At 42.2% G+C, this 23808-nt stretch overlaps 2 protein-coding genes across 5 annotated transcripts in view; one reads left to right on the top strand and one right to left on the bottom strand.

The window, feature by feature from the left end:
- Positions 1 to 23808, bottom strand: part of GALNT13 (polypeptide N-acetylgalactosaminyltransferase 13) — a 541363-nt gene that overhangs the window by 490699 nt on the left and 26856 nt on the right. Inside the window, exon 1 of one of the 4 annotated variants that reach the window (XM_049106172.1) lies at positions 21096 to 21114. The exons of 1 other annotated variant lie outside the window; for it this stretch is intronic. The gene's annotated coding sequence lies outside the window, so the exon portion shown is untranslated. Of the gene's footprint in view, positions 1 to 20589; positions 20720 to 21095; positions 21115 to 23808 lie in introns of those variants that run through there. 2 more of the 4 variants (XM_035698788.2, XM_025471164.3) reach the window with 2 other exon arrangements.
- On the top strand, positions 14908 to 21883 carry LOC112674635 (collagen alpha-1(I) chain-like). Its single transcript, XM_049106122.1, has 3 exons — positions 14908 to 15058; positions 19393 to 20750; positions 21248 to 21883. Exons 1-3 carry the CDS (start codon positions 14908 to 14910, stop codon positions 21881 to 21883), a joined length of 2145 nt encoding a protein of 714 aa, XP_048962079.1.

The following is a 23808-nucleotide window of genomic DNA, read 5'->3' as shown; positions in this document are numbered from 1 at the left end:
CGTGGGACTCGATCCAGGTCTCCAGGATCACGCCCTGGGCCAAGGGCGGGTGCTAAACGGAGCCACCCATCCGTCCCCTGATGTTCATCGTTAAAAGATGCTAAAGCACACACACATACGTAGCACGCATATGCATGCATGTACCACACATACAGAATTCTTCCAATAACCAGCAGGTTAGAAATCTCTCATGAAACACATCTGTATTCTCACATTTATTAGGAATAGCTAGCATCTTTAAGAAAACTATTTCTGATTAGCTATGAAATTAAAGTGTTAGCCCAAATGATAAAAAGCAGTGAAAAATTCAAGATCAGCTGCCAATGGAAGATGGCACTATCCTCACATCTGTGTAACAGTGGAATGCCCACCTTTCATCTATCAATTCTTCTGTGAATCTGCAGGCACATCAGGTAGTCACAGTAACTGGTATAATTTAATAACACAGAAGACTATAAAATTTACCATCTCTATCTGGAAACCACTACAAAATGTTGTTAAAATTACTGCTTAGTGCTACTAAAATATTCAAGAAAACAGAGGTGGAATGGAGATAAGAGCTTTTAAAGAAGCTTTGGTACTCCTTTGCATTTTTACATCAGCAAAAAAAAGATACTTTTTTTTAATTATAAGGAAATAAAGCCTTGCATAATGAAAAAAATTCTATCAAAACAACCTTATTTGGGAAGTGATTGTTCCAGATTAATAAAACAAAGAAGCATACTTCTAAGTTGAGTGGTCAATTCAGTTAGACACAAGGTAAAGAAATAAAGAGAATGAGGACCACTGTTAAAAAGGCAATTAACACCTTTATTAAAAAGGTAGAGCAAATAAGAACCTGAGTCAGTGTTGAGAATTGGAAAAATTCACTTCTTTCTTGAAGAAAATAACAGGCCTATCTTTGTAAAATAAACAGGAGAAGAAAAAAAAAAGAGTAATACCAGGTATTTTTTCATACTAGTTGCTCTATTTTATTTTTTACGTTTTTATTTATATTCCAGTGAGCTAACACGTAGTGTAACATTAGTTCCAGTAGTGGAATTTTGTGATTCATCACAAAATGGCCAGTGTCCTCCCCTCCTCAGTACCTATCACTCATTTAACCCATCCACCCACCCACCAATTGCTTACTTTTAAAGATGAGGAAACTCAGCTCCAGAAAAGTTAAATGACATGCTACAGACTTGTAAGCGGCTTTTTCTGGACTAGAATACAATTCTCCTCTTAGCCTCATGATCTTTATAATTCAGTGGGCGACCGCCACTGTGCTAGTGTTCAGCTCGGTATTTAGATTTCTTTATGCAGTGCGGCCCCCTGCGCCAAATCCAAGCAGTTCCACTTCCCAGAGGGAAAAACATATTTAATTGTTTATGACTTCCACAACAGACGCCTTAAATTCAAATGTCTTCATGGATCACGTTGATTTAACAGAGTAATTAGAATTTGTAAAAATCTAGAGAGTATATAAGCACCTAAATGCAGCCACATTAAAAAAAAAAAAAAATCAAACTGAGGCATACTTTGACCCCACGTATGGACCCAAAGTATTTTAGACATTATCCAAATTATCCCACTTGCCACATTCCCCACTTCCCCATACGCTTCCTCTTAATATATCCATTATTCCTCCTCTTGGTTATCTTCCTAACTTTAAGGAATACGTCATCACTGCTATTTATTGTCCTCAACTGTAGACACTCTCTCTTGACCCCACTCTGTAATATGCTAATCTTCTAATTTCCTGCTACTCCAAAACTCCTACCAAACTTGGGGCCCTACCATCTTTGTGTTTCCTGTAACATTATCAGTGCTGACAATGTTTGCATTCTGTGCTACTGTCATGATTATCTTTGACATTTTACCTAAAGATTGATACTAAAACTAGAAAATCAGTAAATATGATTTATATTTAATTAACATAAACTATGTTCATTTTTTTTTTTAATTTACTATTTGAGAGAGAGAGAGTGAACATGAGCAGGGGGGAAGGAGCAGGGGGAGAGGGAGAGGCAGATGCCCCATGGGCCAGGGAGCCCGATTCAGAACACCATCCAGGACTCCAGAACCGTGGGCTGAGCAGACACCTAACCAACAAGGCCGCCCAGGGGCCCTAAAATCATGTCCGTTTAAGAGCCAACTAAAATTCTATGATTACTTTCTCGCAGATTCTTTTCTTTTCCCTGGAGTTTCTACTCTTTTTCTCCCGGCACTATTTTTCTTTTTCTTTTCAAACACATCTTGAACATGAAATGTCGTGCATGTCGCCTCTTGTCAGAGACTCTCATTGACCTGGGCCCTGCAAGGCACTGGAACAACCTGAACTGCTCACCCGGCAGGACTTCTTCGTAACTATCATGCCACATGTCTTTTTCTTTCTCTTAACTAGACTTTGCTGGAATTGGATTTCCAGTAATTTTTTAAGAAAGGTTATATTTGTGGAAAATATATTTAGCCTTTGTATGTCTGAAATGTCTTTATTCTAACCTTGCACATGATTGATATGTTGAGTGGATATGGAATTTTGAGTTGCAAATCATCTTTCTCCAGAAATTTGAAAATTATTCTACTAATCCTTGTTTTTTATTGAGAAATAATTGATATATCTCAACCAACATCTGGTTTCAGGTGTACAACACAGGGACACAATATTTTGTATATGCTATGAAATGACGACCATAATAAGTCTAGTTACCATCTGTCACCTGCCAAGGTTAACACAATATTATTGACTATATTCCCCATGTTGCACATTGTATCCCCATGATTTATTTTTTTTTAATTTTTATTTATTTATGATAGTCACAGAGAAGAGAGAGGCAGAGACACAGGCAGAGGGAGAAGCAGGCTCCATGCACCAGGAGCCCGACGTGGGATTCGATCCCGGGTCTCCAGGATCGCGCCCTGGGCCTAAGGCAGGCGCCAAACCGCTGCGCCACCCAGGGATCCCCCCATGATTTATTTATAACTGGAACTTCATAGCTCTCGAGCCCCTGCACCCAGTTGGCTTTTCCAATCCCCTTCTCCTCTGGCAACCACCAATCTGCTCTCTGTATCTATGAGTCTGCATTTTGTTTTATTTCTTAGATTCCATATAGAAGAGAAATTATGTGGCATTTATCTTTCTTTGTCTAACTTCTCTCACGTAACAGAATACCTTCAAGGTCCATCCATATTGTTTCAAATGGCAAAATTTCACTCTTTTTTTGGTCTGAGTAGTATTCTATTTTATATATATATATATATATATACACACACACACCATTTCTCCTTCATCCATCAATAGACACTTAGGTTATTTCCATATCCATATTTAGTCTACTGTAAATTATACTGCAATAAAAACAAAGGTGCATATATCTTCTCAAATTAGTGTTTATGTTTTCTTGGGTACATAACTAGACTTGGAATTGCTGGACTGAATTGCATTTCTATTTTTATTATTTTGAGAATCCTCTATACTATAGCTTTCCACAGCAGCAGCATCTTTTACATTCCCACCAGCAGTGCACCAAGGTTCCCTTTTGTCCACATCCTCACCAACATTTGTTATTTCTTGTCTTTCTGATAATAGCCATTCTGATAGATGGAAGGTGATATCTCAGTAGGGTTTTGATTTGCATTTCCCTGATGAATAGTGATGTTAAGCATTCCTCCATGTGCTTGTACTCATCTTATTTGGAAAACTATCTATTCAGATCCTCTGCCAATTTTTAAATCAGATTTCTTTTTGTTATTGGGTTATAAATTCTTTACATTTTTTTTTAATTTTTATTTATTTATAATAGTCACAGAGAGAAAGAGGCAGAGACACAGGCAGAGGGAGAAGCAGGCTCCATGCACCGGGAGCCTGACGTGGGATTCGATCCCGGGTCTCCAGGATCGCGCCCTGGGCCAAAGGCAGGCGCTAAACCGCTGCGCCACCCAGGGATCCCCTCTTTACATTTTTAAAATGTTAACTCCTTATCAGATATATGAATTGTAAATACCTTCTCCCATTCTGTAGGCTTTTTGTCCCTTTTTGTTTTGTTGCTTGTTTCCTTAACTGTGCAGAAGCTTTTTAGTTTGATATAGTCTTATTTGCTTATTTTTATTTTTGTTTCCCTTTCCTTTGGAGTCAGATCATTTTTAAAAATTGCTAAAACCAATGTTTTCTTCTACGAGCTTTATGGTTTCAGGTCTTACACTGAAGTCTTTAATCCATTTTGAGTTAATTTTGGTATATAGGAGAGGAGAGTGATCCAATTTCATTCTTTTGCATGTAGCTGTACAGTTTTCCCAACATCATTTATTGAGGAGACTATGCTATCCCCAGTATATATTCTTGTCCATTTTATCATAAATTAATTCACCATATATAGGTGGGTTTATTTCTGGGCTTTCTATTCTGTTCTATTGATCTATGTGTCTGTTTATATGCCCACACCATACTGTTTGATTACATAGCTTTGCAGTATATTTTGAAATCAGGGAGCATGATGCTTCTGGCCTTCTTTCCTCTTTCTCAAGATTGTATTTGGCTATTCAGAGTCTTCTGTGCTTTCATACAGATTTTATTTTATTTTTTTAAGATTTTATTTATTCATGAGAAACAGAGGGGGGAGAGAGAGAGAGAGAGAAAGAGAGACAGCCAGACAGGCAGAGGGAGAAGCAGGCCCCACACAGGGAGCCGGACATGGAATTCAATTCTGGGTCTCCAGCATCAGGCCCTGGGTCGAAGGGGGCACTAAACCGCTGAACCACCCCGGGCTGCCCTCATACAGATTTTAGAATTATTTGTTCAAGTTGCAAAAAATGCCATTAGGTTTTCACAGGAATGGCACTGAATCTAGACACTGCTATGGGTAGTATGGTCATTTTAATATTAGTATTGATTCTTCCAATATATGGGCATAGATTATCTTTCCATTTATTTGTATCTTCTTCAATTTCTTTCATCAATGTCTTATATGCTTTTCAGTGTGTTTTTACCTCTTTGTTTAAATGTATTCCTATGCATTTTATTCTTTCTAGTGTAACCATAAAAGGAATTATTTTCTTGATTTCTCATTCTGTTAGTGCATGATTAATGTATAAAGAACACAACAGATTTTGTATATTGATTTTCATTCCTTCAGTTTTACTGAATTCACTTATTAGTTCTAACAGGTTTTTTTTTGGTGGAGGTTTTAGGGTTTGTTTGTTTGTTTTAAAGATTTTATTCATTCATGAGAGACAGAAAGAGAGAGAGACAGAGAGAAAGAGAGACAGAGGGAGAAGCAGGCTCCATGCAGGGAGCCCGACGTGGGACTCAATCCTGGGACTCCAGGATCACGTCCTGGGCCGAAGGCAGGCGCTAAACCTCTGAGCCATCCAGGCGTCCCGGGTTTTTCATATATAGTATCACATCATCTATAGTGACAGTCTGACTAATTCCTTTCCAACTTGGAGGCATCTTACTTCTTTTTGTTGCGTAATTGCTCTGGCTAGGGCTTTTAATACCATGTTGAATAAAAGTCAGGAGATTGGGCATCCTTGTCTTGTTCCTGACCTTAAAGGAAGAGCTTTCAGATATTCACTATTGAGTATATTAGCTATGGGTTCGTCAGCTATCGTCTTTACTATGTTGAGATATGTTCCCTTTATACTTACTTTTTTGAGAGTTTTTATCATAAATGGATGATGCATTTTACCAAATATTTCATCCACATCTATCAAGATGATTATATAGTTTATATCTTTCATTTGTTAAATGGTGAATCACTTTGATTAGTGGATGTTGAAATATCCTTGAATCCCTGGAACAAATCTCACTTGATCATGGTGCATGATAATACTAATCATCACTAAACCCAATTTGGTTTGCTAATATTTTACTGAGGACTTTTGCATTTACGTTCATCAGGACTGTTGGTCTACAATTTTCTTTTTTTATGGTATTCTTGTCTGGTTTGGGTATCAGGGTTATGTTGGACTGGTAAAATGAGTTCAGGAGTTTTCCCTTCTCTTTAATTTCTTGGAAGAGTTTAAGAAGATAGGCATTAAATATTTGAAATGTTTGGTATAATTCACCTCTGAGGCAGCCTGGTCCTTGACTTTTGTTTATTGAGGCTTTTATTACTATTCAAAATCTTCTTCTTAGTAATTGGTCTATTGAGATTTTCTATTTCCTCATGATTCCTTTTTAGAAGGTTGTAAGTTTCTAAAAATGTATGCATTTCTTCTAGGTGTCTAATTTGTTAGCATATAATTGGTCATAGTAGTCTCTTATGATCCTGCATATTTCTGTGATACCAGTTGTAACTTCTCTTTCATTTCTGACTTTGAGTCCTCTCTTATTCTTGATGAGTCTAGTTAAAGCCTCACCAATTTTATTTATCTTTCAGAGAATCAGCTCTTAGTTTTATCATTTCTATTGTCTTTTAGTGTCTATTCCATTTACTTCTGTTCTAACTTTATTACTTCCTTACTTCTACTAAACTTTGGCTTTGTTCCTCATTTTCTAGTTCATAAAAGTATAAAGTCAAAATGTTTATTTGATATCTCTCTTGTTTCTTGAGATAAGCCTGTTGCTATGAACTTCCCTCTTAGAACTGCTTTTGCTGCATCCTATAGATTTTGGTATGTCAGATTTCTGTTTTCATTTGTCACTCAGCATTTCTTCTCCTTTTATTTCTTTTATGACCTAGCAGTTGTTCAGTAACAAGTTGTTTAATCTCCACATATATTTACTTATTTTTTTAAAACTTTTTTTTAAAGATTTTTTAAAATTTATTTATTCATAGAGACAGAGAGAGAGAGGCAGAGACACAGGCAGAGGGAGAAGCAGGCTCCATGCAGGGAGCCCGACGTGGGCCTCAATCCCGGGACTCCAGGATCACGCCCTGGGCTGCAGGCGGCGCTAAACTGCTGCGCCACCGGGGCTGCCCTCTCCATGTATATTTATAGTTTTTCTAGTTCTCTTCTTGTAATTAATTTCTCATTTCATACCACTGTGGTCAGAAAAGATGCTTGATGATTTCCAACTTCTTGAATTTATTGAGACTTGTTTTATGGCCTAACAAGTGATACAGCCTGGAGAATATTCCATGCGCACTCGAGAAGAATGTATATTCTGCTGTTTTTTGAGGAGATGTTTTGTATAAATTAAGTCTATCTGTTCTAATGGGCCCTTTAAGGCTAAGGTTTCCTTACTGATTTTCTGTGTGAATGATGTAGTCACTGATATAAGTGGGGATGTAATCTACTATTATTGTATTGCTCTCAATTTTTCCCATTAGGTCTGTTGATATTTGCTTTATATATTTTTGGTCTTCCTATGTTGGGGTGCATACATATTTATAAATATTATATCTTTTGCTAGACTGACCCCTCTATCATTATGCAACACCCCTCTTTGGTTTTTGGTATGTTTCAGGGTATACTTTGTCTGATAAGCATGTAGCTACACCAGCTTTCTTTTTGTTTCCATTTGCAGTGAATCTTTTTTCCTTCCTTTCACTTTCAATCTCTGTGTGTACTTATTTCTGAATTGAGTCTCTTGTAAGCAGCACATAGATGTTTTTTTTTAGTCCATTCTGTGTCTTTTAATTTAGTCTCTTTTTCTTTCATCTTTTGTGGTTTGATGACTCTTGGTGTTATGTTTGCATTTCCTTTTGCATTCTCTTTTGTGTATTTATTAGAAGTTCTTTTGTGATTACCAAGAGGTTCACATATATCATTCTCTGTATATAATACTATATTTTAAATTAATGGTAACATGAATTTGAACACATTCCAAAACCACATTTCTACCACCACCACCCCCCAGTACATTTTATGTTTTTGATGTCACATTTTACATCTTTGTATTTTATGTAGCCTTTAACTAATTACTGTGGCTTTCATTTTACTATTTTTATCTTTTAACCCTCACACTAGCTTAATAAGTATTTAATCCATTTTCCTTCATATATTTTTACATTTTCCCGTGAGATTTTTACTTGATGTTTTCTTATTGTTAATTAATGCCATCTTTTTTCAGCTTAAAGAAGCCTCCTTAATATTTCTTAGAAGAATGATTTAATAGTGATGAACTCCTTTGACTTTTGCTCATCTGGAAAACTTTTCTCTCTCCTTCAGTTCTGAATACTAATCTTGCCAAATAGGGAAGTTTTCAGACATTATTTCTTCCAATAAGTTTTCTCCCTCTTTCTCTCTTCTACGTCTGGGGCCCCTACAAAGTGAATATTATTCCACTTGAGGCCCCACTGGTCCCTTGGGTCATCTTTATTTCCTACTCCTTTTTTTCTCTTTGCTGCTTTGTCTGGGTGAGTTCTACTGTCCTGTCTTCCAGTTGACTGGTCTGTTCTGCTTAACCAATCTAGCACGGAACATTTCTGGTGTAATTTTTCAGTTCAGTTACTATATTCTTCAGCTCTGTGATTTATATTTAGTTCTTACATTTTCTATCTCTTTGTTCTTTGTTATGTCCTGTGTTCACTCATTCTTCTCTAGAGTTTGGTAAGTATCTTTACAACCTTACTTTGAATTCTTTATCAGGTAAAATACTTATCTTCATATCACGAAGGTCTTTTTCTGAGGTTTTCACTTATTCTTTTGTTTGGAACATATTTCTTTGTTTCCTCATTTTCCTTGACTCTCTTTGTTTGTTTATATATATATATTAGGTGAAACAGCTACCTCTCTAGGTCTTGAATGTGTGTCCTTATGTAGGTGATGAAACTTCTCATTCAACCTTTCCCTAGCTTTTGCTGGTCTCTCAAAACTATCTAAACTACTCAATTTTTTCTTGATATGCTCCCATTTTTGAGAGTATGGAAGGAGCTGTCAGTTTTCCAAGGGAAGTAATCTCCTTTAACACCTAGTTTCATTCAGACTGACTGCAAGTCAGATGCTCACTCAGTAGCTTTCAAAGTATGCAAATATATATAGTCCTATGGTGCCACAATTGTAATCCCTGATGTCTCTAGGCCAGATCTGCAGGTGTCCCTGGATAATAGTTCCAAAAACCAGGACTCCAGATAAGTTTATAAGTTCCTTTCTAGGATGATGTAACAAGGCCAAGAAAGAATAGAAGGATGGTTTTTCCCTGTTCTCATTCCCTGGGAGCACTCTTTAAATCTATAAACATGCATAAAACCAGAAACAGAAACATGTCCCTCTAGCTGAAGCTCCAGACTAATCGGCCTTTTTCACAGAAAGACTGCATTTATGTTTCAGTCTGCTCTTTGTGCAGTGCTCTGAAGGTGGTAGCCTGCCAAGAACTGCCTTTCCAAATGTTACATTCCCATGGAGCTCAGGAATGCCAGCCCCCTTGGCCACTAGGGCCAGGCAAGTAAGAGGCCTCCCCTTTTAGAGACTGCATGCATCCACTGGCTTATGGGCAGCTGGAGAGTATAGGGTAGCGCACACTTGCTGACTTCAAAAAGGCAGCATGAAAATGTCTGTATGCATGCCCATAGGCTTTAGGAATAGTGGGACAGCGCTTTTTGCCTGAGCACTGCCACTGCCTTCAAGCTAGTAGTAGGAGAATGCCATGATCACTCATACTTGCGAAACTTAGCCAAGGAGCAAGGGAGTGTCGCAACCATCCAGCTAACCAACGTTAGCTACGGAACAGGAGAATGCCACAACAATTCATACACACCTGACCCAGCCAGGGAGGGGAAGTGCTGCAACCACTCCTGCTCTCTGGCTTCACAAGGCAGATAGCGCCATGACTGCTAGCCCTTGGCTGACTTAGCAAGGCAGTGGGAGGGTGCAATGTGTGAGCTCACCCACCTGCTGGCAGGGTAGTTTGGAAAGTGCAAAACAGCATTTGCCAGCACCTTCATCTCTGGGGAGAGTTTCAACTGTCCTTTGTTCCTCCAACAGAGGCTTTCAGATCAGCAATTAAATCTTCACATGCAGTCTACGTGCTTTTCTAATTGCTGTTTTTTCACTGGGTCTGAGGTGAGTGAGACTACACATGAGCCATTTAAAAGGGGAGTCTCAGTTTCCTACAGTACTTTGGCTCCTTTGTACATTGGCCTCACTCTCATTTTGTGGACTCATCTCTCTGGCATGGATCATGGGGAGTTGGGGTATCTGATGTGAGGCATCAACCCCCTGATCCTTCAGGAGAAGTACTGCACTGGTAAGATCCCTCCCTATTGGGTGTGGCCATGCGAGGGTGTGGTTTTGGCTACGTATGTCACTGCCTCTCCTACCTTCTCAAAGTGGTCTTTTTATCCTCCAATGTAGAGGGGTTCATGTAGTTTTCAGAACCTTTTTAGAGGGAAATGATTCTTACGTAGCTGAAGATATGGTGTGTCCAGGCAAAAAGGTGCATTCAGAGTCTTCCTTCACCACCATGGTGTAGAATTCTCATATTAATTCTTTAATATTTGTTCTACTATATTTTTTATTCTCTTACAGAACTCTACTAGGAAGTCACACTTCCGGGACATTCACCACAACTCTTACATTTTGCATTGTTTTTCTTTTCATTTGCATTGTTATTTTATTAGAAATTACAAAATTTCCCTTAAACTACTGATTTCAAAAGCTTTAATTTCCATAATTTTTCTTGTTCGTTTATTGTGTCTCTTGCATATCAACCCTTGTTTTATGAATGCAATATTTCTTGCACCTCTTCAAGAATTCTAATGTTTTTTAGCTCTCTTATGATCTTTTAATTATCTGTACCGTGCAAGGTCATTTTATTTTTAATCATTTTTTCAGTTATTTTGGTCTTTTTCATGTTGCAGACTTCTCTTAACATTTTTTTCTTAAATTATTTATTAAAAGTCTGGTAATCCATGGTTGTTATTTTATAATTAAGAAAGAAGGAATAGAAAATACTGAGTCCTCTGTACTTGAGTGGGTCCTATTGATTAAAAGACTTTGCTGTGGGATAAATAAGTTGATGATCACTAGGCTTGAAGAACCTAAGTGCCAAAATAAAAGGGACTTTATTCTAGGATGTAACCCTAGTTGCCCTTACTGTCCCTCAGCCATTTAAGTAATTTCACTAGTATGTACTAAGGGGTATAAATGAGACGGTTAGTAAAAAACACTTCTTATAGGGATGAAACAGAATTGGTACATAGTAGGTTGATTATTCCAACTATACAGTTGATTAATTATTCTGTGTCAGCCCCAGTGTCTCACTTCTGTCCTTTATTTTCTTGGCATTGTAGAGCTTGAAGTCTTTGGGGACTTGTTTAGAGCACAGTGGCTCCCTCCACAATTTCAGGCCACTCTCCTATATCTTTGTTTCCTCTGCCTTGCTTTACTCCATCCAATTTTTAACAGTCTTATATCTTTTTGACTCTTTAATGCTTAAATTAATGAGGTTTCAAGAGGATATATAGTAAATAAAATAAAAATACGTATCAATCCTTCCTCTTAAAATGTATACTCACCTGTTTAAAAGCAAGTCCACTGACCTAGAGAAGCTACGCTTAAAACGCTTTAAATGAAAGAACCCAAGAACCGACAAAATTATTACACTATTGAATATCAGCATAGTCATGATGGCAACGTTGTCCTTAACGATTCAAACAAGGCTCTCTGTTGAAAAAATGCAAACTGCGCACTGCACAGGTCTTAAGGTACACAAAGTAAAAGCAATACTACTGATTTCATGTTTATGAAATGCCTTATACTCTATCCTTTTTGTGGAGAACGAGACAACTGATTAACATTCTCAGAAAGAAAAATTTATTGACGTTCAAAATTATTTAATGAGATAGTTGCAAGTATCTTACATTTGTGAAGGTTATTTTTCCTTACAAAAGGAATGGAAATGATGCATACACGTTATCCCACTTGAATTAGAATTTTATATAGATAATAAGAATTTGTGCATTGTAGAAGCAAAATGGGCCTATTGTTGTCTGCAAGAGTAAATGAAGTGTCTCATAACTAGCAATTCAATGTGTTAATTCAGCTGCACCATCCAATTACCTACGATTCATCTCAACTTAGTGCACAACAATAAAACTCTTAAAAAATCTGTGACAAAATGTCTTCTCTACATTTATCAAATAGAGGAAACACTATCCAAAATCAGGGAGTGGGAGCCACAGAAAATAAATCATTAAAACTGCTCTCACAATCTATCAGTTAATAACATAATAAATTTTGACACAAAGTCCATAGCCGAGGGTTAGTAATAAAACACATACTGGGTGTTTTATACAGAAAGTCTGACCAAGAAATGCAGAAACCATGTGGCGACTGAAATTGGCATCCCCTCAAATAACACAGCATTCCCTTGGAGCCACGGGCCAGCCAACTGCCAACTGACCACAGGGCCCAAGCACACAATTCTAAAAGTAGACAAAGGTAATGAGATGTGAATTTAACATCCCCAGCCTCCTGCTAAATGACCCAGATGCAAAAGCCAGAACGTCTGTCTCTTACCTGCTCAGAACTAACTGATGAAATGGATAGTAGCTTTTTCTTTTTTAATTTTTTTAACAAATCAAGGGCACTAATAGTCTAGCCCTGCTACATGTGGATTTATTAAGCCATAGAACAAACATTGTTTAGAGTAGAGAGCACCATGAAGAAGGAAGAAAGGAATGGACGGAGGACAAAGGGAAAGATATGGGAAAAGAAAAAGAGTATTGGGAAATAAGCACATTATTTACTTAAGAAGAAAATACAGAGGCACATGGACAACCTACAGGAGATGTGCAAGATCTGAACCATATTCCTGGACAGTCTGACTTCTAACATTTTTTTTTTTCAGCACAAATGACATATAGTCCCATCTAACACTGAACTGTCAAGAGAATCAAAGAAAGACAAGCCTTGTGGATTCAGAAAAAAAGAGCTGAAAATTGCTCTGAGAAAAGGAGGAAAACTGTACTAACTTTTGATACTAGGCTAGTTAGTAACCCCATAAACCTTCATTTCATTTATAGACTCTGAGAATAGAGTCCTGTTTTTAAGTGCAAATTTTAGTTTTAAAAAAACCAGGCACATGGAATGACTCATGATTGAGAGTATCTAATTGAAATAATTTATATAATCTAATCAATTGTCAGTTTTAAATAGTACTTATTTTTTTAAAGACTAAAGAAAAATCGTTAAAACACTGTCCTAATGCATTAAACGAAAATAGTAAACAATAGAAAGGAGAAAATTTATTGTATCAAATATTAATACATCAGTTCTTAAAAATTACTAGTGATTACAAATTAGTAAAGATATGCCGCCATACAAAAAAAAAAAAACTTAAAACACTTGAGGAAAAAAAAAAAGAAAAGCCAGAGATTTCAGCAGGATTTCCTCAATCCTTTCATAAAGACTTAATGTAATTTAAACATTTTATCAGCAATATCACAGGAAAATAAGCTATTTCTTATTAGGTCAGTTACAAATCTCACAGATTGAAGTCTATATGGAGAAATCTTAATGACTTAAGGATTTAAATTTTTTCTTCCCGTCTCTTGCTATATCTTAATTTCTTCCTATTTTGGGGATGAGGGATTTGGGGGTTGTCTGCATCTAAATAGAGACAACAATGTTACTGAAGAAATCTACTCCGATTTTTCCACATTGTCTCCTTCATAATTAACCATCTTTCTTAATCCAGTGCTATGACTTCTATAACATAAACATTTTTTTAGTTTCCCACTCTAGAAATCTGATTTGTTGGTCAGGTTTTCTTTCTTCATTATTTTTTGAAGATTATTTATTTATTTATTTATTTATTTATTTATTTATTTGAGAGACACAGTGAGTGAAAGAGAGCACAGCAGCAGAGGCAGAGGGAGAGGGAGAAGTAAACTCCCCCTGCTGGGCTGGAAGCCCAAAGTGGGGCTGGATCCCAGGACCCTGAGGTCGTGACCTGAGCAGAAGGCCGACGCTTAACCGACTGAGCCACCCAGGTGCTTCTCTTCGTTCATTTTTAAAGGCAAAACTTACTCCTATAGGAAACAAGACCTAGGAATCTCGGTTCCATTCTCAATGCTGCTACTTTGAGTGTTATGGCGTAAAGCAAACTGTTTTGTTAATCATGTCATCAAAATAGTATAGTCCCTGCCCTGTCGCTCATCAGCTTAGTCTGGAACAATTCACTTAACCTTTCTGGGTCACAATTTCCTTGTGTGTAAAATGGAGGTACTAATAAAATGTACTTTGGAGGGTTATGATGAAATGAATTGGTATTTGTAAAGCACTTAGTGTCCAGAACATAGTAATTTCTATCTTTTTTTTTAATAAATAAAAATCAGTAAATTTGAAAAATGATGAACTATCTGACACTAAAAATAGATTCTGTAAACCCATCCCAGGCAAATGAGAACCTGTATCGGTGGGATCTGACAATCTCTATTAAAATAAACACACGCACACATGCACACGCACACAAACCGCTTTAGGTAATTTCAATGTCAGACTGGTTTGTTAGCAAGGACATTAAATGATGCCTTAGGTCAATTTAGCTACATTTCACATACCCTCACCGGCATTTTTTCCCTCTTCAATGGCCCCAATGGTCACTATCCAAAGTAAGCTAGCTTTTGACAGCATCGGTCAGTCTTAGAAAAGCAGTTAGAAGTTTACCTTTGCAATGGTCTTTCTTACCTAAAGCAAAACTGATTTGTTCTCACCAAGGCAAACAAAGAAGTGACAAAGGAACAAGATGACCCCCAAAGGCCCGAATGCACCAGTTCCAGTTCGGAGGAAGGACAGAGGAGTAAGCTCTTGAGACACGCTCCTTTATTTCGGCCCAGCATTCCCCTCCCGTCCCAGGACACAGACTGGCATGGTCTCAGCGACAGTGATTTGCAGTTTAACTACCAGGAAGGATCGAGTCCCCTCCAGTTCTCCAATCCTTCCACAAACATCGCCAGAGGAAACTGCGGCGAGACCAATGACTAGTTTCTCTCCTGGATCCAAACTCCATTGCCCAGGCTGGCGACTCGTCAGAGAATGGATAGCTGTAAGGGTCGTGTACGTCTCATTATGTCACGATGTGACCACCACGCTCGTCTGCGCTTCCATGGGCACGGGCTGCGCGGAGGACAGGATGCTGCAGTGGCTCAGACTAAGAGGGCTTTCCCAGCACACACTACAGAATGCGGTGAAATAAATTACCAGACTGTGATACAATTTTCATCAGTCTTTGCTAAATTAGAAAAATAAATGCAATGTAGAAAAACGCAGAGAAAGCTAAATTTATTCCATTTTAAGAACTATATTTTGATATTCAGTTCTGCCCTCTTAGCTGGTGTACAAGTGTCTACTCTTTATAACACAGCGGTGATATAAGTAGACTTTTTAAATCATTCTTACCATGCAAAAGAAAATGTTCACATGGAGGCTGGCAGTCAAGTTTTAAAAAAATTTATTAATCAGTGAAAATGTCAGCCTAAGAACTATTAGAGCCTTGGCATCAGAGACAGAGACCTGGTGTGACCCCTCACACTAATATATAGTAGCTCTGTGATTCTGAGTGAGTGAGTCCTCACTTATACAGTGGGGACAGTCACACTACTTACCACTCATATGGTTATGAGGATAAGATGTGGTACGACTTATTAGGCATTTATCCACAGTACAAGGACAAAATAAGAATCCAACAGATTTTAGTTACTTTCTCCGTGTGTAACTCAATTTGCCATTTTTAAATGGCTATACCTTCACGTAGATTCATTTCCAAGTATTTGTTCCCATTTTTCTTTCCTTAGATTAATGACAGTATTGCATAGGGGTCCTGATAGTCATATAAATCTCATTTTCTCCATCTGAAACTAATTATATAATAAAAACCTCAAGAGGAAATTAAGTCAGTTATTATGCTTCTGATCTATGAGAACATAATCCTCCCCATATGTCAAAATCCATTTTTTTTAACAAAAAAAGAGGTGCTGTGCTTATAATATCAAGGCAATTAATATTAGGCAAGAGATTAAGTTGACATTTACTACTATCTCTGAGGTGTAATTTAGAATATTTTGAATATGCAGGGTTTGCTTTAAATTCTTCTGTTTAGAGTGGCTACTCAGCACTTGTATTATGAACACCAAAATGCCAACTAACAGTTTAATCACACTTCCTATAATGTTCTATGAGAGCTTAAATTAAGATTTAAGTGACATCAATGTAGTTTAATGTATCAAGCAGAGCCCTAATTAATTCCACATCATGTTAAAACCCTGCTATGCTAGATCTTGGACAGTTCCCATCTATCTTAACAGTAAGCAGTTCTTTAAAAAAAAAAAAAATACAAAGGAAGTCTGAATATTTAATATGAGCAGCGTTTTAATTTTCTCACATCACAGAAAATATGATCACAAGTGTTCTTATCTATGATGGTAACAGTCACAATTTTCTCTACATCCCTCTCAAGCTATAATGGGAGGATTAACCGTTAAAATAGAACAATTTTTAACCAGTGATATTCTGTATCTTGCTTTAGGTCTACTGTTTATGTAGTAAACATAAGAGAGAATCCAGGAGTTCATAAAGACAATAATTACATGTGCACACTTGAGTGAAGTTGGGCCCCTAGAGGAAAGGCACATCTCCCTACTTTCACTTACATTTTAAACGCTGGGCCCCAGAAATCTCTTAATAATCTGCAGTTAAAATTTTTCTAAATTAAGAATTTTAGCTTAAACAAACAGGTCCTGACTCATATAAGGAAAAGAAAATTAGAAAACTCTTAGCTAAAAATGAATTTTAGCTAGTTCATTTACAAGGGAATGGGAACATACATTCATCACAGGTATCTTTAGCCACCTGTAATTATTTCTTGGTAATCAAGCAAAGACTCATTAAAAATATTTTTATAATATACTGCATTGAAAGCATACACATAGGTTGAAATCTGAATCTAGGAGAAACAATATCAAATGAATAAAGTCCAACTGATTTCCGTTTTGCTCTAGAAGATAATCGCTTTATAACACCCCAAATGGATGACCAACTGCTACTGAATTAATGTATGCATTCATTTTCACAAATTTCTTTGAATTTTTTCCGTATTAAATTTCACAGTAGAAAGCTGGACTCTTCAAAAAACACATATGCCTGTAATTGAATAGCAGATACCCTTAATTAAACAATGTGCTTTAAGACAGAAATTGTAAATTGAAGTATAACCTGGGGAACCTGGCTGACTCAGTCACTAGAGCATGTGACTGGTCATTTCAGGGTTGTGATTTTGAACCCCATGTTGGGCACAGAGATTACTTAAAGATATAGTCATCTTTCAAAAAAGCCTGATCTGTTAAAATGACAAAAGATTTATTACAGCAGATATTTAAATGTGATATATGTGTTTGAACATATACTTAGTATGTCTGTGTGGGTGAGTGGGTAGGGAGGTGATAGTAAGAAAGGCCATCAGATAGACTGTCAAAGTCAATAGGAGTCTTGATTTGATATTTCACATGTGTTTATTCTGATGACACGAGCAGACGGAAGGACTGAGAACCAAAACCCAGTTAAAATTCTTTGAATAATTAGGCATATGGTCACTCAGACTTTAAAGTAGTGATCCTGTAAGGCCTCGTTAGATTTAAGATGTGTACATTTCCTACTACTGATGGCAGTGCAAACCCAAGAAGATGATAAATTAAAACTCCCAGTCAAGAATTTCTTGTTTATTCAAGAGGCAAGAGGTGCCGCTTGAGATTGCGATATCTAACAAAGCCGATAAAGGATAAAACTATAGGGACTGTTCATTTTCATAAAGAACAATGAACCCTTATCAAAGTCATATACTACTGTTATTTATTTCACTCAGTGGACTTTATTCATACTTTATTTTCAATCATATCCCTTACTTATACGTGGTGTTATTCAGAAACACCAATGTTCTCTTCATTCGTCCAACCAGAAAGAATAAAAATACTCATTTATTGCTTTCTGTCACCCTCTCCCTAAAATGACAAGTTTTAAAAGCTGCACAACCTCTATTGCATAGAAATGTTCCTGTTAGAACTACCACTTCTCTGGGGGAAAAAACAAAACAAAACAAAACAAAAAAACAAACAAACAAAAAACGAACTACCACTTCTAAAAACCAAGTAAGCAAAACAGAAACATTGTATTTCACTCTGATAAAATTGTTTAGCCTGAAGTGAATGCACATGAAGTTAAAAAGTTAAAAACGTCTCCACATTATCAGTAAGAAATCAGAATACATTTCAACCAGTATCAGAATTTCCACCTTTGCTCTGTCTTTGCTATTTTTTAAATATAAAACATTGGATACGATGTCAGGTGATCTGTGAATGATATTTTTAAAACAAAATGGCCTTGAATATGCTCCTGTACGATACTCATGGCAAATCCCCAAATGTTTTAAGAAGTGACTGCCCTATCATAAAAAAGCAGCACTGAATAAAACAAAAGAACAACAACAGGTACAGCCTCTGAATTCCTACCGGTACCTTGTATCAGGAGGCTCTACATTTTCAGGTACTTGGGCAAATTTTCATATGCACGTAGTATCACACCTCTCATACATATTTGAAGCAGTACGGAAGCCTATACATTATTTAAGGCAAATGATTCAGTTTGCAGATCAATTTATAGCCCCCAAGTATTTTCAGCTGACAGATCTGTTTACATTAAGGGAACTTCTCACACGTGAAAGACCACATAAAAGTTTCACTAACAAACGATGTCACGTTCCGGTTTACTCTCAGGTAGGAGGATTAGGGGATGCTACGCCTAAGAGTCCCTAAAGTCATCTCTTCAATTCCGCAGTGACTTGTTAGAGAGCATCAGCCAAGCTACAGACTTGCGAGGGGGCGAATGCAAGCGGTGAAGGAACCAAAAAGGCACCGAAGAGTCTTGTTTCAACGTCCCTTCTGCTAGTCCTCAATCCCATTCATAAAAAGACTAAAGGAAACAGAAAAGGAAAGAAAAGGCCGCAGAATCCAACCTCCTGTGCGCGGGCCCCTGGGCAGAGCCTGCGCTCATCCCGCCGCACCGCGGCCTTCCCGCGCTCACCAGGCGCCGCCCCCCCCCCCCCCCCCCCCGTGCCGGGGTCTGCACAGCGGGACCGCGGCCGTCCACGCGCCACTCCGAGGTCCGGAATCCGTCTACACCAGCAGCACTGAACCTGCTTTGCAAAAGCTTCCTTTTCTTCCTCCCCAAACCTAATCCCAGACACAGTGCCTCTACTGAAGGCAGCAGCTTAAGCCCTGGAATGGGATGAGCATCACACGAACAGAGAATTAAGGGCTTTTACTCAAACAAGCAGGAGCAGCCAGAGAAAATCCTCAGCGGAGCTGAGGGTGGGCAGGGGCATAGGAAGGAATGTGCAGTCCTGGCCTCTGGCAAACGGGGCAGAGAAATGCACTGTTCTCCTGTTCGAGGCCTTCCTTAGGCTACGAGGATTCTCCAAAAGTATCCATCTGCGAAGTCACTCCGGCAGGGCTTTAATGTTAGGGCGCTAAGTCTGCAGAGGGGGAGGAATTCATAGAGATCGGGGAAGGAAACAATTAGCAAGGCCACGTACAAGTCAAGATGAAGAAAAGGGAAGGTTGGGTGAAGGCAAGGGGCACAGTCCCCGAAAGGGAAAGGGCCGAAACAGGTCACCAACAGGGCGACCTGACTTCTCAGTGTTCTCAGAGCAGCCAGGGTGGGACCCCGGAGGGCGCGCGCAGGGCGGGGCACACGCGCGCACCCACACGGCGGGGAGGCCGGCGACCCGGGCGAGGCAGCCCACGCGCGACCCCGGGACCTGGGCCCCGAAGCCCCGAGCCGCCCGCGTCCAGGGCAGCCGGGCGTCTCCACCCCGCAAGTCCGCGTCCGCGCTCGCCGCCCGGGGCCCCGCGCTCTCCTCCGCCGCCGGGAAGCCCCCCTGCCCGGGCCCCCGCCCCCCGCCCCCCGCCCCCCGCCCCGGGCGACCGCACGCGCAGCTCACCGAGCCTCCTGCCGGCCCGTGTGCTCGCGGTCGGGTGCGGGAGGGACAGACGGGCGGCGGGCAGCGCAGCCCCACGGACGCCGCGAGCCGGGGCAGCAGGGGCGGAGGCGTCCCGAGAGACCCGGGGGGCCGGGGGGGCGAAGGGGCGGGCCGGCGGGCGCGGGAGCCGCGGCCGGAGACCGAGTCTGACGGGGAAACTGAGTCAGAGGCACCGGCGCGGGCAGAACGCGAGGCCGCGGGGCGCCCAGCGGAGACGCGGCAGGACAGGGGCGGCCGTCGGGGAGACGCCGGCGCGGAGGTGTGCGGGCCCTCGGGGGACCGCCCGCGCCCCAGGGCAGCCGCCGCGCGGGGAGGAGGTGCCCCCGGGCCCCCGCGCCCGCAGCTCCGCCGAGTAGCGGCAAAGGCGGGCGGAGGGCGGGCGGCGGCACAAAGTTCCGCGCCTCCGCTCCCCCCTCCGCACCTGCACCTGCGGCGGCCGACGCGCGCCCGGGGGCCGGGGGGCCGGGGGGCCGGGGTCGCGGGGGCCCACCCCCAGCCCGGCACTCGCTGCGGGACTTTGCGGCCCCCAGCCGCGCCCCGACCACGGAGGCCCCGCGGGAGACGGGGAGCAAGAGGGCGACGGAGACCTGCTGTCGTGGCCGCGGGCCCCGCGAGGACGGAACGGCGCTCCGCGCGGCTGCAGCCCTCCGCCCGCCCAGGGGCCGCCCCGCCGCGCAGCCCGCGCTCACCTGCCGCCGCGCCTCCCTACACCTGCCCGCGGGCGCAGCGCGCCGCCTCCGGCCTCGGCCCGCGCCGCAGGGCCGCCCTCATAGCGCGGCGCCCGCACGCCGCTCCGCCAGCGGCCGACCAGGCGCAGGAGGCGGCGGGGCTCCGGCACCTCGTCACCCCGGCTCGCCGCCGCCGCCGCCGCCGCCGCCGCCGCCGGTCCCCGCGCCCCCGGCCCCGCCCCCGCCGCCGCCCCTCCCGCCGCCCCAGCCCGCGGGCTCTCACTGGGCTAGGGCGCGTGACGTCAGCAGCGCCCCGGCCCCGCCCCTCCCCTCCGCCCCGCTCTTCCCCCTCCTCCTCCCTCCCCCCTGCTCCCCCTCCTTCTCCCTCCCCCCTGCTCCCCCTCCTTCTCCCTCCCCCCTGCTCCCCCTCCTTCTCCTCCCTCCTCCCTCCTCCCTCCTCCCTCCTCCTCCCTCCTCCCTCCTCCCCCCTCCGCTCCCGCTGCTCCCCGGGCTGGGGCGCTGCGCACCGAGCGCGCTCCGGCTGTTCTGCTCCGGGAGCTGCGGCTCCAGCGCTGTGCACAAGTCCCGCGATACTTGCAGGCCCCCCCAGCCCCGGGTCCCCCCCGCGGGGCGCCGAGCGGTACTTGCAGGCGCCCCGGCCCCCCCCAGCCCCCCCCAGCCCCGGGTCCCCCCCCGCGGGGCGCCGAGCGGAAGCCGGCCGGCAGGGGCGAGGTGGGGGGCGCAGCAGCGAGCCCCTGCGGGGTGCGGGGCGCGGGGTGCGGGGTGCGGGGTCTCTGCGGGGAGCGCCGCGGGGACAAGGACCGGGCCGAGCGCTCGCCCCTCACGGATGCGTCCTGACCCGGCGCCGCCCGCACGGGGACGAGGACGAGGACGGGAGGCGCACGCGCCCCTGCGCCCCGCAATGTTTTCGGGAGAAGGACGGGAACGGACCGGCCCGCGGGGGGCGCAGCTGGCCGGGGGCGGCGGGGGCGCAGCGCTCGCTCCTGCCTCCGCGGCGGGGGAGGCTCCCTCCGGGTCGGCGCGCCACGAGCCCAGCCCTCTGCTTTGCCCTCGAGCCGCCGCTGCCTCCTGTGGCCTCGGTTTTCGTGCCCGCGAGGGTGGAACAAGGGTCCTTTCCCGCCGCGCCCGTCCAGTGCCCCTGCGCCGCCTCCGCGGCCTCTTCTCAGTTTATTTGGCAAAACGAGGGGAAGCTCTAACAGCTACTTTAGAACTGTCAGTGTCGGGCACGGAGGGGGCCCTTGACGGGACGAGCACTGGGTGTCATACTATGTGTTGGCAAACCAAACTTCAGTAAAAGTATACATATAAAAATATTTTTAAAAATAAAGCTGTTAAGATTCGTGTCGTGCAAACATACTATTCTTATCTAGTATGCCAGTGACATTCTGGACTAACTATACTCAAAAGGAAATTTCTAGAAATGTTATCTTTTCGTGAATCAATCATTACTCAGTTGATGTGATGACTATACTTACTGTCTTGTCTTATATTGTCTATCCCGCCACCCTTCCAACTATCGATCACGAAGCATCTAGCGGAGGTGATTCTGTGCGTACGTGTGAGGACACAGGATGCCACTCATAATATCAGGGACACTCTGGAATTTCTCTCTATTGCTCCCTCTTGTGAGTTCCAGTTCTACTATCAGGCTACTCACCTCTGCAGGGCACACTGAAAACAAAGCTATGGGCCAGCAAGTAAAAGGTTGAAGTTCTAATGCTGGCATAGCCACTTACCAGACACATATCCTCTCAAGACATATAATCTCCCATCCTTACATTTTTCATCTCTTAAAAAGGTAGCAATGCCATTTTGCAATTTTTTTTTTAAGATTTTATTTATTCATTCGTGAGAAACAGAGAGAGAGGGGGAGAGAGAGAGAGAGGCAGAGACACAGGTGGAGGGAGAAGCAGGCTCCATGCAGGGAGCCCGACGTGGGACCCGAGCCTGAGTCCCCGGGATCACAACTTGGGCCTGAAGGCGGCGCTAAACCGCTGAGCCACCCAGGTTGCCCCCATTTTGCAACTTTTGTGCTAATATTTAACTCAAGCAAGAATAATAATTCTAGTTGGTTAAGATTATATGTTGAACAAGATATTTATGTAGTCCCAAAGTATCTCCCTGGGAATTATTTTTTTTAAAGATTGATTTTATTGATTGGTTAATTGACTGGGGAGGGGGGAACACCAGGGGAGGGGCAGAGGGAATCTCCTGCAGACTCCTCTGAGCACAGAGCCCGAGGCAGGGGTTGATCTCATGACCCTGAGACCATGACCTCAGCTGAAACCAAGAGTCCAATACTTAACCAATTGAGCCACCCAGGCACCCCTCTCCCTGGGAATTCTTAGCTTTTGCTTTATAACAAACCATTGCCAAACTTCATGGTTTAAAATAATAAAACATCTGTAATTTCTCAAGATTCTATGGGTTATCTTTGTAATTTTCTGCTCTGGCTGGCTTAGTTTGGGCTGGATAGTCTAGGAGGGCCTCACTCACTTGTCTGCTGGTTGTCAAGTTGATTGGGGGCAGGGCTTGGCTGGGATGGCTCATCTTTGTTCAATCTGCTGTCATCCTTCAGTAGGCTAGCCTTGTTTTCTTGAGTAAAGGTACTTTCAGAGTTCCAAAAAGCAACAATGGAGTGCAAACTCCAAGGTAGAGCACTTCCCAAGATAATGCTGACAGAAATCTGTCAATGTCCCATTAGCTCAAGGATATTATGTGTACAAGCCCAGATTCAAAGGATCGAGTAACACATTCCATGTTTTCATGGGAAGAACTACAAAATCATACTGCAAAGAAGAATACATACACAAACGGGAAGCACTTGAAGCCATTTTTGTAATCTGCCAGAGATTCATAATTACCAGGGGATTAAAAAAATCCTTGTAGGCAATGAATCTAGTAGTAGACATCATCTTAACCAAGTGATCAGGGTTAAAATCACCAATGACATCATGAGCCTTATGATGTGATGCACAGAAAAGTACACAATGTAATTTGCTTAGTATTTCAGACAAAAAAAAAAAAAAGCAGAATCGATTTTAACCATGAAGAAAGCAAAAAATAAATACAAATTGAAGAAAATGCAACAAAACATCTTGTCTGTACCTTTCAAAAATATGATTGTGATGAAAGTCAAAGGCTGGAGAGCTATCCCACACTACAAGGGATTAAAGAGATGTGAGTCCGAAGCAATTGGATATTGGAGTCCTAATCCAG

This window comes from Canis lupus, chromosome 36 (assembly GCF_003254725.2).
Source record: "Canis lupus dingo isolate Sandy chromosome 36, ASM325472v2, whole genome shotgun sequence".
NCBI classification, from domain to species: Eukaryota; Metazoa; Chordata; class Mammalia; order Carnivora; family Canidae; genus Canis; species Canis lupus.
This window is presented reverse-complemented; position numbering and strand designations above follow the sequence as displayed.